Below are 15,925 nucleotides of genomic sequence, written 5' to 3' on the forward strand. Positions count from 1 at the left end.
GGTTGGTCTCTTCAGTCACAGGAGGGCACACAGTCGTAGTTGAAAAATTATTAGTTTGATCGCACCGCCAGTCTTTTTGTGGATTTATTCCCGGACTTCTTCCGTCATTGAACTCAAGCAATAGGGAAGGGAGAAATAGCTTCTATATCTGATTATCAATAGGCATTCGGTCATTTCGGATCTGACTCCAGGGTCGAGAGGGTTTTAGCTTGGCAGGGTCCTGTCTAATTCAGATGATTTCCTTTCCCTTTGTTTCCTTCCCACCGCAAATCGCTCTGTGGTCCTTACGAAATTAGTATAAATGCCGATTAGAGTATTTTCTCTCTGAATCGGCTGATCTCCTTGTTGATATCTTTTCAAAAAATTGAAACAAATAACAATAATACTTTTATTGAATACTCAATTTTGTACAACAGATATAATTGAAACAATATGTCTAACAGTTCTCGAAAAGCATATAATCTTCAATTATAATAATTGGAATTTAATTATATATACAATTTGTTTCCAACAAAATCTGGACATAACAATTGTTTATTCATTCAGAAGATCTTTGTTGATTCCAATAAGTATTTATATTTATTATAAACACCTTCGAAAAATCTTGAAATGGACATACGTAATATATAATAATATAAACGAATACAAATGGAAAATATGTATTTCGAATTTCATAAGAGATAACAGTCATTCCTACAGGAGACAAAAATCCTCGTTTGCCATTCAGGAATAATTACCAATCGCAGGAAGTAGTAAACAAGTTTTATCAAGATGAAATTGAAATGGCCTATTCAATATGAATCAAATTTATTCATTACCCACTGCGTTTCTTCTGTTTACTCCATTGTTTATTATTGTTTCTGGGTATAATGAAAGTAGCCTGACTTTCTCAAAGATAATTTATTGATAATTTCACTTCCATCTTGATGAATCAGAGGGATTGAAGCTCATAATATGTGAAAAGCACATTTTCCCAAAAATTTGTTGAGTAAACTTGCGATTTACTGTTGTACTCCTTCCATATGTTTTCATTCAAGAGCTGATCACCAGGTAATAGAAGAGTTGCAGAAGTTTGAGGAGTACACTCAAAAGTAATACCTATTTCACCAGAATTATTCAATCATGTATTACGAAAAACAATTAATTCGATAATTTTTGAAAATATCTTTGTTCATCATCCTTCATCCATCCACAGTAAATAAATGGTACCTGAATGTTCAGAATATCCTGTAAAAAGTCGATGAATATATTTCTGTATTTTTCGAATGTGTGCCAATCTTTTAATGAAAAGACGCCACTGCATAACTTTATCTGGGTGAAATAGCCCTTATCAGTTACAGCAAGTTCAATCAATCTAAACAAATGTGAATTTCACTTTTTGGTAAATATTTATTCGATAATTTAGGGAAATATTCAATTTTTAACATTAACATCGATCATAGGTTGTCAAAACTGTAAATTACGAGGGTTTTAGAATAATATGCCTTGCCCGATAAGAAGATGCCGTTTTATTTAGCTTAACCTTTCCTGAGTAGCAGATATTTGAGATGAACAACTTTGGTGATTCTACATCAAAATCGACCAGTAATATTATTCTTCGAAAAAGACAGTAACACTTAAATCAAGAAAAAAGTACAAGGATCCGTGTGCAACCAAAAAAAAAATGGTAAATTGTTGAAAAAGATTTTCGTTGTAATATCCATCTAAGATAAAATCTTTATCAAAAACTTGAAAACCATGCATAAAAAAACTCCTTATCAAGGCAAGGTACCTATTCATCATCATGTACATATTCACACGAATGAATAGATGTTAGATTGCTTTAATGGAACATTTTAACGAAATTGTCGATATAAAAAATATCAAAAAGCTAACGTGTTGAATAAGGTTACGAAGGTTTGGAGAAGGCATTTGGCGTTTCGGAACAAGAGGAATGAGGTTCATCCTGAAAAAAAGAAGAACAATGAAACAAGAGAATAAGTTGATAAATTGCAATGGAGCTTTTATAGAATGTCAGAATGGCTACAGACGGAGAGTGGATACATATAAATGAGATGAGAGAACCCAAATAAAAATTCGGCACTTCTTCGCGGACCCCCTGTAGAATTTTTCATTAAAATTATAATGAGAAACGTACAGGCTTCAATAATAGTGCCTTAAAGGTAAGCGTCCATCGTACGCAACGCGCGCGTTGCGTACGATGGACGCACTTATATGAATTCTTGTACAAAGCATTCTAAAATACTTTCGATGCGATCCGTGCGCACGGATCGCATCGAAAGTACACTATGCGCAAAAAAATTAACGCACATTCTGAAAATCTCAATTTTAATGAAAGTTAACTCTACATTGACTTCATAACTTATTTTTTATGTTCTCTCGGGAAGGTTTTGAACGAAACAAGACACAATGGAAGAAAAATTCAGGATTTCACCGAATCTTATGTGAAAGAAGAGAAATAAACAATTTTCGAAAAATGAGTGATCTTAAAATGTTCTGATCTAATCCTTCCCAGATTTCTCCGAGTTGGATTCCTAAGTCATTAAGAGTAGCTGGATGATTTTCTGAACTTCCCAGCCTTCTATTGAGGTTGTCCAAACCTGCTCAATCGGATTGAGATCTGGACTTCTCGCTGGCCATTCCATTCGAGAGACTTCAACCTCTTCAAGGTACTCCTGAACGATGCGCGCACGATTTTCACCAATGTATGGGGCAAATGGCACTACATGCTCTTCAAGAATGTTCCTCATATACTTATCAGCATTCATAGCTCCATTATCAACGACCACTAGGTCTGTGCGAGCAGTCAAAGATATTCCACCCATACCATAATCGATCCTCCCCCGAAACCAGTAGTATTCAGGAAATTGCACTGAGCATATCTTTCATGTGGACGTCTGTATACAAGGGAACGTCGTTCACAATGGTAGAGGCAGAATCTAGACTCATCTGTGAAGAGAACTCTTTCCCAATCGGCCTCTTCCCAATGGATATGCTCTCTCGCAAAATCCAAACGCGCCCTTCGATGGGCTGGGGTAAGAGCTGGGCCTCTTGCCGCGACACGAGGCCTTAAATCATATTCTCTGAAGCTATTTCTTATTGTCTGAGTGCTAATTTGCACCTCATGAGTTTGCTCAAGCTGAATTTGAAGGAGGCGAGCGGTTGCAAACCGTTGTCTCAACGAAGAAACTCTCAAGTAACGTTCTTGAATGGCAGCTGTTACCCGTGGTCTACCCTGTCCTGGTCTTCGGACATTCATACCTGTCTCTCTGAATCGCTGCAACATCCTGGACACACTTGTATGGGAAACTCCAAACCTTTCTGCAATTCTTGTGTATGTCCACCCTTCTTCTCGCAAAACTACCGCTTGGGCACATTCCTCTTGGGTCAAATTGCTTGTTTCGCGTTACATAGCGATCGAGTGTAGAAAATCAAACGAAAGAAAAACTATTGATCACTAGAATTGATCGAGAACAACTGAGTTTAGAATGGAGCCAATACATTCAAAATCTGATAATATCATCTTTTTTTATTCCTGCTGGGAAAAAACTTCTGTATTGAAGAAAACAGTTGAAAGTGGATAACATATGCATGCATGATTCTGATAAAAATAATTATCATTGGGAACACCTTCAGTTGTAGAATAAATTTGAGATTTCCATAATGTGCGTTAATTTTTTTGCGCAGTGTATTTTAGAATGCTTTGTACAAGAACTCATATAAGTGCGTCCATTGATACGTATCGTACTGCCCGGATGCATCGCTTGATCCATTTAATGCGATCCGTGCGTTTTGTACGATGCGGACGCTTACCTTAAAACTTAATTTTTCTAACGTTAAAGGGCTAGTAGTCATTATAAGTTGTTTTTCAACTTAATCCATCATGCTCCATTCTGTATTACTATTCCGATTAGTTCATTTCGCTTACCAAAGATACAATACTAGATCTGTTACTCGACACATCCAAATCAATTTTGAAAGGTTTCTGAAGGGAACCATTTGCTGGCAGATCCTCATGTTGTTCGGTGGCAACACTCAGGTCTACTGAAGATTCGCTGTAATGAAAGGAAAATAGTCATTGAAGTAAACAAACAAAAATTCGAAAACGACTAGGATATATAGGTAGGTACGTCAAATATAGACCGAAAGTTGTAAAACTTTAGCACATTCCATTAGCAAAACTGGTGCGTACTGACAATGTGAGCAAGGGCAGTTCCAGTGGGGGGCTATGAGAATTTGATCCCCCCCCCAAACCACTCCTGGAACCGCCACTGAATGTGAGTGCATATTTTGAACTGCAGTAACCCCAAAGAACCAATTTAGTTTAACACTTGTTTTACTAATGCAATTCGCTATTAGTTTCCTTATAATATGCTTCTACCCCTGTGTGCTGGTTTTTTTTAAGTTCATCATCATACGTGACACGAATTTTAATCATGAAACATATTTGGGCTAATAAAATATGTGAAAGGACTTTGCGACATATGGGTGAGTCTTTGACTCGTACAAATATTTTAACAGTAGATTCTTGTCATCAAAAGAAATACTTTTCTGCTTTACCATTTTTTCGAATCGGCTCGGTTTAGAAGATACAGGCTGTTGAGAGACCATAAAATTAGTTCTATCTCAGGTTTTATCGAATGGAATGAATTTCGGAAAATAGTACCCAATTCTTGAAACTAACTTGGGCGTTTTGTAAAATTGAAGTTTTCTTCATATATTCTCGTATAATGCGCCGTTTTCGAGTAATTCGATGTTCAAAAATTAAAAATTATCTGTAAAATTTTAAAAATTGGGTACTTTGGCTTAATACAGCTCTGTTTAAAAGATTCACAGATGTTCAGTATCACAGATTTCGTTTTCCCAAGGGTGGCACAGCTCATTATAAAAACTTAAAATGGCTAACAGCGGGTTTCATAAAAATTTGATTCTCCGATCAACGATTTGACAGTCACTCGAGTTCTAAAACGAAATCACTAAAACCTTTTCATTTCTGAATATATTGAGGAAGTAGCAATTGGGAATAATGATTGAATGGAAGTATGTAACCATCATAATTTGATATTCTGCATGGATCACGACAACAAATTGACGTCTATTCGTCAATCAAGAGTTGATTCCCTGATCAAGCTTTATGAAACCCGGGGTATATCTTTTTATCAGTGCCGAATCAGAAAAAATGGTTTCAGGTATAGTGTTTCTTTTGGCCTCAAGAATCTACTGTTAAAATCTTCGTACGAGTCAAAAACTCACCCTGTTTGGCCAGTTTATGCCGTTATTTCTATGGAGAAGCCTGTAATTGGGGCTAAACAATCAAGTGCGTTATTTCATAACAATTATATAGGGAAAGGTACGTCAAGGTAATCATGAAATAGATGGTATAATTTCGTAGCCCATTACATCAAACTAGTTAGTAGTAAGCTGAGGTTGATTGGTCGTTAATGGATTTTATTAGAAAGATATACGAAAATGAAAACGAGTCTAGTCCAGTCATAATACAGCCCCCATCGACCTACCAAGTACCACAAGAATAAATTAATAAGCCGTTTTTTAATTATCAGTTATGGTCCAAATCCATTGAGACTGACAAAAATTTAAAGTCTTTTTGAGCGACTCACATTTGGAGGGAAAGTGATCGAAGATATTCAGAACAGTTTATGGTTCCTACAACTGCTTTTGGAAGGAGGTTCCATATGTTGATGAAGCGCTAGAAACTCATGCAGTTGAAAGGATGGAGTGACTAGTCACTCCATCCTCTCCACTCCACTCGCTCTCTAGACATGAATTGCAACGAGCAAGTCTGAGCAAAGATGTCTAGACAATTATCCTAACCGATTTTCAATCTAGAGCAGTTTTCTAACTTTTTGTTGGATATTTGTCTCAGAATTGTCGCATCAAATGTATACCTCGAAGAGTAGAAGGCTCGTGAGAGACGAACTAAGTATGTAATAGCTTTACCGAGATTTTCTTTTCGCAATGGTGCATAAAGTACAGTATTATACTACACTCACAAATTATATGGCTATTAGTTATACAAGAGTGCTTTGATAATTTAGAGAGACCATTTCTTCATACGAGTGAATTATAGCCATCATAATATGCTTGTTGAATTTTGAAAAAGCTGGCAGGGCCTATTGAATGAAGTAGGTTATGATTTGAAAACTCAAGATTAAGGCTTTTCTTAATGAATCTTAGGTAATGTATCGCATTACCCGAATAAAATGAGAGACCACATAAAATAGTGTTTTCTACAAAAGCCTTAAAAGAATTCCTACTTACTAACCTGAATAAACTGATTCCTTCTGATATCTTGATGCTATTCCTAGAAGAAGGGACCACCTTCTGTTCTTCAGTTTCATTTTCGAGGAGAGGTATTTCGTCTTCTTGCACCGATTTCACTTCCACTTCTTTTTTCTTCTCCTTTTTTTCATGGCATTCGCACCTGCATTCATCGGGATTCACATAGTTGTACACGACATGATCGTGCAAAACATTTTCAGGAACATCTATATGCCCCCTCGAGGGAATGGTTTGAATTCTTTTCGGTAGTTTTCTACGTTCAGGAACTTCTTCGAAATTGATCCATTCCTTCTGGATCCCTTTAGGCGGTAGGGGAGGGGGAGTATCCGCCTCCCCTGAAGATTTCCTTCCAGTATGACTGCATTTTTCTGCGAAATCGAACCAATTGGTGTTTACCGGCTTTTTGGGTGATTTGGAAGCTTTATCGGACGAGTCCAGCCTTGGTAAGGAAATCTTCAGCTTTTCTATAGATATCGCCAATTTTTCATGGCTGACATTGCTCACTAAATCCTCGCAATATTCCTCCAATGAATTTGGATTGATAGGCGTTGTTGATCTAGGCCTGTCTATAGGACAAGTCTTCATTTCGAAAGTATTCCGCTGTTTTATTGGCACAATAGGAAGAGCAGCCGAACGCTCTTGAGGCAAAGTGGTTGGGACGTAAGGTAATTCATCTTCGAAGGAATCTTGCACAACTAGACCCTTTGATTCTGGTTCTAACAGACTAGTAACTTCCATTTCATTTTTTGGCTTTGGTATCCTCGCAAGTACGCTACTGGCTTCAGAATCTTTTTCTGATTCAGATGACTCGTTTTTATCTTCGTCACACACTTGGCTGGTTGGTAGCGTTTGTTCTGATTTTGGCTTTCTGGGCTTCGCAGTATTCGTAGTCATCGTTATTTGAGCTTCTATTTCCTTGAAACTTGTTGTACTAACCGTCCTTTTTAATTCTGGTTCCTTGTGTGTCTCTACTGACACTTCTGTTCTGAGTTTTTCCTCCTGATCTACCTGCTCACTATTATGATGAATTTCTAGAGTTGTTTCTAACTTCACTTGAGTATCTGGTTGTGAAGGCCGCTCATTCTTGCTCTGAGAAAAGTCTTTTCTTTTGTCTTTCGGCAATTTAGTTGTGAATATATCGTTATTGCTACCTACTCTCGTCGAAAAGACTACATTTTCGCTACTCGTACTGCTTTGTCTACTTTGAATTTCTGCATTCTTCTTGTTGGTGATTTCAGGGTTTGGAGCGGAAATCACCTCTTCCTTTTTAGGTGGAATAACTTCAATGACAGTATCTTGTGACTCCTGACTTGGAGTTTGAATATCCTTCAAAAATCTATGGTTCTCATTCTCGTAATGGGTGGGTGAATGTAAGGGTATTCTGATACTATTCGCTTCTAAAGGCTTTTCTAAAATTAATTTATCGGGTTTTTTCTGACCGTTGCTGAAATTGAATTCAACTTTGATCATCTTTTCGGGTAGGATATCGGGTTCGTTTTCTGTTTTTCTCACGTCACTTTTTGAAGTTCGAAAAATGGAAAAAAGACCTTTAGTTTTACCCCTGCTGTCTATTGATTCTGATGACGAAACTGTGTTGGACACTGCCAGAGGCCGATCTCTCTCTCTACTTTTCGATCTGGATCTAGTCCTACCCTTGTCTTTCAGCGATTCACTAGCTTCTCTCAAGATTCCAGTTATCATATTTTTTCTCCTTCCTGGGATCGTTGGTGATTCTGGACTGGTTATTGCTTCTTTACTGCGAAATATAGAAGCGAACGAACTTTTTCTAGATAAGGAAGGTGAAGGTGTCTTACTGTCCATATTGAAGTCTCTCACAACGCAATGTCTGGAGAATTTTGGGCTCACACTGGGCGTACTGGTCAAGCTTTTTCCCGTATCGTAAGTTCCGGTGGTTGAATCGTCCGTTTTTATTTCATCCAAGTCTATTTTTTCAGGTTGAGTATCGCGGGATGTATTTGTAGCGGAATCATCATCGTCATCGTAAAGATGATCAGGTTTTAGTTTGATCCTAATATATTTCGGTTCATCGATTTTTGGCGGTGCTGTTTGCATGATATCTCTAGGTGTCAGAGATACATCGTTCATCCTAGCGTTTTCTTTAGGCTTAGGTTGAGATGACGTTGGATTCGATTTCGTTTTAGGTTTCGTGGATGAATTTGTCTCAACCCTTGCAGTTGTAGTGGTTCTCCTTGGCGGCTTTACCGTTGGAGTCGTTTCATTCTCTTCGAAATCTAAGGGAAGGGGACCTTTCAACGGAATATAAATGTACTCCACACCACTTTCGGAGACGATCTTCTTCGTGGGTCTGGGTGTTATGTTTGCGTCAGTCATTGACGGAGTATCTACTTTTATTTTAATATCACTTCTAACGCTTTGTACTCGTTTTTCCATCCTCCTCGCCGGTTTTTGAGGCACCTCTTTCATGGAAGCCGACCTGGTTTCTTTTTTTACACTAATACCTTCCGCTAATATTGCTTCTGTAGGATCGTGCTTCCTGGACAACAGGATTTTTTCGAAGTCGTCCGAGTCTTTGGTCCCTATTTTATCTATTGTTACAGATGACATCGACTGTGGGGATTTGGTACCACAGAAGGAAGTTTCCAGGAGCATTTTATGAGGAGATGGCGACCTGGATAGTTCCGTGCCTCCGGATAAAACGGAAAGGTGGCTCGCATTAGAAATCCTACTCTGAGCAGATCCTGCACTGCCTATACTCGACAGTCTGGAGGTACGACCAGATATCGCGAGAAGACTGATTTCCGAACATTGAGAATCTTTTCTTGTGTGATTTTGATATGATTCGTCGTACAGATATGATGGTGATTGAGGTCTAGATCTGCTTTTTTTCTTCTCTTGTTCTTTCTGATCTTGAAAATCGAGCTCTTCCGTCGATGATCTGAGGTCCAACGTGCCATCCTCTCTAAAACCAACTCCCAGCTTTGCCGTTGCTTGATCTCTGGAATTAAAAGATTTCAATTAAACTGGGAAAGTTTAATAAAAGATACTATTGACCACTGAGATTTCACCACTCCTAATTAATGGACCCTCTAAAATAATCGCAAGAACTCTTGGTTATATTTCTTGAGCTGGCAGATGGATGGTTAGAACGGGGATTTTTTTCGGTTATGAGGAGGATACTTTGTAGAACTAACTCAACATGTAGATAACACTTTAGATAATCTACAAACGATCTAAACGATGTTTATACAGGGTGTCGATGAAAATAAGCAGGGGTAGTTCCTATATTTTTTTTTCAAAATTGACTTCTCTTCCAAGATACAGCCTTTGGAAGGCGATGACCAGTTGACAGTTTTTAATTTTTTTTACGGGTTCTAAAAAACACTGAGTCATAAAACTATACATAATATGAAGCACTAAATAGATGGCTCCGCGCGGGCTTGCGCAGCAGCAAAAAAACCCTGATAACAGCAGGGGGGAATTACAGACAGGACGGGAGTGTCTCTCTTTTCCTGTTTTCGGCTCCTTACGGGCTTTCGCACCAGCAAAGAACTTAATCACAGTTGAGGGAGAACTCGGACAGCATAGCCCGGGGTGCAGAAAGAATTTTCGTGTAGGAAATACTTTGGAAAAAGGGTTAATTAGACCGCGGAATCTTTATGAAATAGTGTCGGGTCTGCTGAACTTAGAGAATAGGGTAGTTAGGAAAAAATTGAATTTTACATTCTTCGAAACAAATCCCTCAGTTTGAGATCAATCTTCAATTATTGAAAGACTTCTTCATGGGTTTCTGATATAACCTTAGTTGATAATTGAAGTGACCAGCCTGAGGAAGTTGCTCGAGAAGTCTATACCTACTATGATGATTCCTTTTGCAAATATCAAAGTCTGAAACTTTCAATCTAAGTTGATGCCTATAAAGAGTTTATCCCCAAACTCAGACTTGTTGGAAGCTTATTTTATTATCATATCTAAAGTTATTAAGAAATGTGGTTTGCATAACTTCTGTACATACATCCAATTTTCAGATTGGATATTTTTTCTGTCATCTGTAGAAAGTTTCTGAAATGTAGGACTGGGTTTATATAATTATGATGGCTTTATGTGCCAATTTCATTAGTGACAAACAAGCACAATTCTGGTAGTAGTTAAGAGGATGTATTGATATCTAGTTAGCCTAGACCAGTTCCATGCATAAAAAAAATATTGCGTTACCATAGCAATGAACAATAACTCATTATAGAAGTGTCAGTGTGAAGTTTGAGGTCGAAAAAGTAAACCAGGGTTACGCAATAAATTAAATGAAGGAAGATGTCCACCGAAATTGTGAAAATCGAAAAATTGGTGTATCGAGCCATCATCATGTCCTGTATTTAAAAGGGTTAAGAGGTAAGCAGATTTACGAAGATATGCTTATAACCCTTGGTGATCAATGCCCTTCGTATGCGACAGTGAAAAATTGGATTGCAATCATCAAAAGAGGTAAATTTTCCATTGAAGATGATGACCGATCGGGAAGGTTCTGTGTCAGTCCCCGAAAATATCGATGCAGTTCATGACATGATTTTATCAGACAGTCGAATTGGGCTTAAACGGATATCTGAAGCACTGAATATTTCATACGAGCGCGTTCATCATATAGTTCACATCAATTTGGACATGGGAAAAATTGCTCCAAAATGGATCCCCAAATGTTCGAATATTGAGCAAAAGCGTGCAAGGGTAGAAGCATCGCGTTCGATCTGTGCTCGATTTGAAAACAATGTAGACTTCTTAAACCGAATTGTCACTATGGATGAGACTTGGGTACATTTCTACGATCCAGAAACAAAGCTACAATTGATGGAATGGCGACACTGTGGTTGTGCAATACCTAAGAAGTTTCGTGTACAAAAATCTGCTGGAAAAGTTCTTGCTTGTTTTTTGGGATTGCCATGGAGTAATCATGATTGATTTTACGATATAATGGTAGAACAATAACCGGAGATTACTATTCGACATTACTGACCACTTTACGAGAAAAAATTGAAGAGAAAAGTCGCGGAAAGCTGTCCAAAAGTGTTTTGTTTTTGCAGGACAACGCCCCTGCATACAAATCTCATGTTGCCATACAAACAATTCGTGAAATAGGGTTTGAATTACTAGAATACCCCCCTTATTCACCAGATTTGGCTCCATCCGACTATCATCTCTTTCCTCAATTGAAAAAAAGTTTTAAAGGTTGTAAATTTTCTTCCAACGAGAAGGTAATTAAAGCTGTTGAGGTCTGGTTTGCAGAGCAAGAAGAAACATTTCTTTTGAAAGGTCTAAAGACGTTGCAGGTTCGATGTAATAAATGTATCCAATTGAGAGGAGAATATGTCGAGTAATAAGATATTTTGACATTGAAATTTTGTTTGGTTCTATAGTAGCTAGAAATTTTTCAATATATCCTCGTATATTGGTGTTAGAAGGAATACATACCTATTGCTTCCTACATTTCCTTCTATGATCTCCCTGTCCGGTGAGCTATCCTTACTATCGTGATGTGAGGAACTACTGGCTCTAGAAATATCGATCCTTGGAGTGTTAGGCGCTTGCAGCTGAGACCCCGATGCAGGAGCAACTATAGCTTCCAGAAATGACGTCGATGGATTGACCGGAGTCTTAACCTGCCCTACAAGGCTGATTCCGGTATAAACCAATTCTGGAGTGTGGCTCATTATGTATCCTGGACTGCTTGGAGTCAAATCTTCATGTATTCCAGGGAGCCTAACTACTGATGACGCTGTAGTATCATCCGGACTTTCTAACTGCAACATCGATTTGAAATAATGTGTAGCCATAAGAATGAATGAGCCTTTGAGTTTATACGAATCAGTTGAACGAATTTAAAGATTATCATATCGAAATTGGTAAGAGCTCGTGGTGTAATTTCATAAGTTTTCGCAAAAAAAATGTAGTTCGAAGTTTATCCTTGAAACAACAGAAAGTTTTCTCAGATTATGTTGGGCCTGGTAGAAAATGACGAACACATGCAAACGAGGAGTTTGATAATAATTGAATAGTGGATGCCAACATGAAGAATGGTATTTTAAGAGAACTTGGTTCACAAGTTGAAAAAATTGAGAACAATTATGAGTGAAAAGAAGTCTGACGATATTTCTGGCAGGTATTTGCGTTGTTTTTTCCAAAAATTAACAAATGTTAATTTGGGGACGAGTTTCACATAATATTTCTCTCGATAAGACATATTTGTCAAACTGGACGAATCTTCAGGAGACAAAATAAAGCAAGGAGAAAGAGTAAATATGGACGTCACCGTAGTTGAAAATGATTATAGGAATAAGGTGAAATTGGCTGCTTCAAGTTTGTTCAGCATTCTGTGAAATATGAGAAGTGAGTTGAAAAATTAACTTTTGATGGAAGTTTCTAAAATACCAAAAATCAACCTCAACATTAATTGTATTCTAACATGGTAAACCTATGGAAGGTCTTGAATGGGTTAGGCCTATTCAATAACATAGGACACCTAAGAAAGATATTATTTCAAATAGGAATTTCTTGTGAACATTTTTTTAATATCTACATGTGTTGACACAGCGGGGTTTTCTGACTAAGCGGATCTTGAATATTTGAAAATTGCCATAAATATCAAACAGTAGATCATACGATGAAAACCGTGAATAAATTCAGGTGTAAGGAAATATACTGCATATTAGTGAGTTTAATATTTTGTGGCCGAAATTCAACCTTCAAAAGAGTTTTTTGTGTGGAGTTTTGAATTATTCTCTTCAGGAAATCAGAATCTGGATTGATTAACTATCTATTGATAAATGTCCATTCATGAGAATGTGTACAGTGTGGGCAAAATTCGTTGTTTACTGAGGGAATCTCGAGCAGCTAAAAGAAAACGGATGACAATTTCCGGGCTCTTTTTCAGAGTAACAAAGAATGGTGGAAACCGTAGACTCCTACGATTTCGATTTTTCGTTTTTTAGTTGTTAGCAAAAAATGAGATTTTGACCTTTCCGAAAAGTTCTCATAACTTTTTTGTCTTTGAAGTTACGGATCTGAAACTTGAACCTTCTACAGATACTTTTTCACGTAGAATCCACTGACGATAATTATTTATTATTATTAATCATTAGGCGAACTTTCGTTTTTAAATGCTTTCAACTTTTATTGAATTTGTTATTTTTGAATTGGAAAAAAACGTTTTGTCAGTAGATTCTACGTATAAAAGTACCTAAAAAGGTTCAAGTTTCAGATCTGTAACTTCAGAGACAAAAAGTTATGAGAATTTTTCGAAATCGTCAAAATCTCAATTTTTGTTAATAACTCAAAATCTAGAAATGATAGGCTGGTTCTGTTTCCAGATTTGGATTAGTAAAGAAAAAAGAGCTAAGAATTTGTCGTCCGTTTTCTTCTAGCTGCTATAGTTCTCGAGATCCCCCAGTAGACAACGATTTTTGCCCACCCTGTACAGGTTGATTGATTAAGAATAAATGCCGCCTCCCCCATCACGTTTTTTGTGCCAATCTGAAGTGAAAAAGTTTCGTACCTAAGATGTAGGATGATGGGCCTGCTTTCTGGAACAAATTTTATGAAAGGAAAGTGTTTTCATAAATTCATTTCGAACCATCAAACTTTGGTATAAAACTTATTTTTCTAAACAGTGGCACAAAAAATTTCAATCAATCAATATGTACAGTGACTAAATCATTTTATATCCACATGGTCATTAATTTTCTTTTTCGAACATATTAAATTTTTCTTTCACTACGTTAATAGCATTTTATATGGATGTATCTTATGATTTAATTATAGTCAATACAAAATGCCGACGAACACTTACATCTGCATGGTATATGGGTGTGGGTTTTTCTGAAGTCTAGACAATGAAAAGCTCGGAAGTACATAATTTTTAACACTTAGCTGGTATATTTTCTGTGCAATACTTCTCTCGCGAAATCGTTCATAAATTTTACTTCTCGTACTTAACTGACATAAGTCAGGAACAAGAATTTCCTTGGAATAGTTGAGCAATTTCAATATGTGTTCTTCTTATTACCTTAGCCAATAATAATCTTTAGACTTTCAATTTTATGTATTTTCAATGAACTGAACCCATTTTTTATTGAACCTCAAAAAACTCGAGAAAAGACATTTGGCACACCTGCAGAACCTTCGTTACCCTCCATTACATTCCCATTAATATAATAAAAAAACCTTCAGATGTAATGACATAGCTGGTATGCTTTTTTTTTGTTTTCCCATTAAAAACAGGGGTGTACACTTATTCAAATACAGAATACAGAATTTTGTACCTTTGACTGGAAGACACTGTATATTAAATGAAATTTTATCGCATTCATTGTTCCAAAGTGATAAATAAATAAAATATTGATTTTGTGTTCTCACAGAACACTTCCTTTTTCGAGTTACAAGAATTATCCTCAGTGTCGTAGACCTAGATGTTAAACCGCGTGTAAAGGAACAATTCATGCAAGGTTCAGCGAAATATTGTACTATGACCGCATTATGAATGCCAAAACTGATATTCTGCAAACATATATCGTATAAAGACGTAGACCCTCATGGTTATTGAATATCTTAAAATAATAAACAAAGAAGCAGTGTAGATAACACACCCATGAAAGTATTCATAGAATCAGAAGCGGCGAAGTAGGACAAATAAGTGTAGAAGTGTTGAAAAATGAACATGCTTAGTGTGTGAAGTGTTTGGATTAGGAGGAAGAGGGTGATCTAGATTTGCACTGTACATTTTGTAGCAGGTCTTTCAAGTCAACCGTTTACTTCTTCACATTATTAATGTTATTGCCTTAAAATTTGATTTAATATGTTGCATGTGATGAGAAAACCCCATTGCAGTTTCAGTAGGGCTACTCCACCTTTTCTTTTTCATATTTCTGAATGATCTGTTGATTCTAATTCAATTGTTCTTCAAGTTTGTATGGCCATGATGATACCAGTTTTTATATAAGAGTTCAAGAAACAAAACTAAATTATTCCGATCATTAGTTGCTGTCTGATGTTAGAACAATTTTGTCTACAGACTAACAGACCTATACGTTCCAGAAATAATTTCTCTTATATAAAAAAAGAATCATTCATTATGGAATATGTTCCATAACTGAATGCTAATCCTTAGTGCCATAATCCTTGAATTATTTCGGGAAATAGATATAGCATTGCATAGGTCCGGACCTCTTTTGAATGTTGAGATACCTACTGTTTGCTGACATTAAACAAAAAATTTGGGGATCCCATTCAAACGGTAATTGGTCTTTGGGTTCCTCTTTCCTAAGTGGAAGAGGCTTCACATTTGGTGAAATTAAATGGGAGTTGCTGAACCCAGAAACAAAGGAAAATGTTATCTATGTAAGACTGAAGTTAAAACACTGAGGTTTCAGCATCGGCGATAATTCTTAGGTTCAAAGCGTAAAATGAATGGTGGGCAACGATAACAAAGGGGAGGTCAAGAAAAAAATTGGACCAAGAGCCAAACCTTGGGGCAAGCCACTCTTCATCGATCGGGAGTCGGAAACGATTTACCCAGCCTTACAACCAAGGATATTTTAGTCATCCATATCTCCAATATCAAAGTGATCTAACTTATACATTGTCAATTTGCAAAGGTACT

General features: G+C 36.9%; 1 protein-coding gene across 3 annotated transcripts in view; it reads right to left on the reverse strand.

The window, feature by feature from the left end:
* Positions 1-374: 374 nt before the first annotated feature.
* LOC123308989 overlaps positions 375-15,925 on the reverse strand; it is a 32,910-nt gene continuing 17,359 nt past the window's right edge. For all 3 annotated transcript variants that reach the window (XM_044891822.1, XM_044891821.1, XM_044891823.1), the window contains 4 exons: positions 11,743-12,071; positions 6,284-9,277; positions 3,929-4,055; positions 375-1,945 (listed from right to left, as the gene is read on the reverse strand). In XM_044891822.1, coding sequence (XP_044747757.1) covers positions 1,889-1,945; positions 3,929-4,055; positions 6,284-9,277; positions 11,743-12,071 — 3,507 coding nt within the window. In that variant the 3' untranslated portion in view covers positions 375-1,888. The remainder of the gene's footprint in view (positions 1,946-3,928; positions 4,056-6,283; positions 9,278-11,742; positions 12,072-15,925) is intronic.

The sequence above is a fragment of the Coccinella septempunctata genome, chromosome 3 (genome assembly GCF_907165205.1).
Source record: "Coccinella septempunctata chromosome 3, icCocSept1.1, whole genome shotgun sequence".
Lineage (NCBI taxonomy): Eukaryota > Metazoa > Arthropoda > Insecta > Coleoptera > Coccinellidae > Coccinella > Coccinella septempunctata.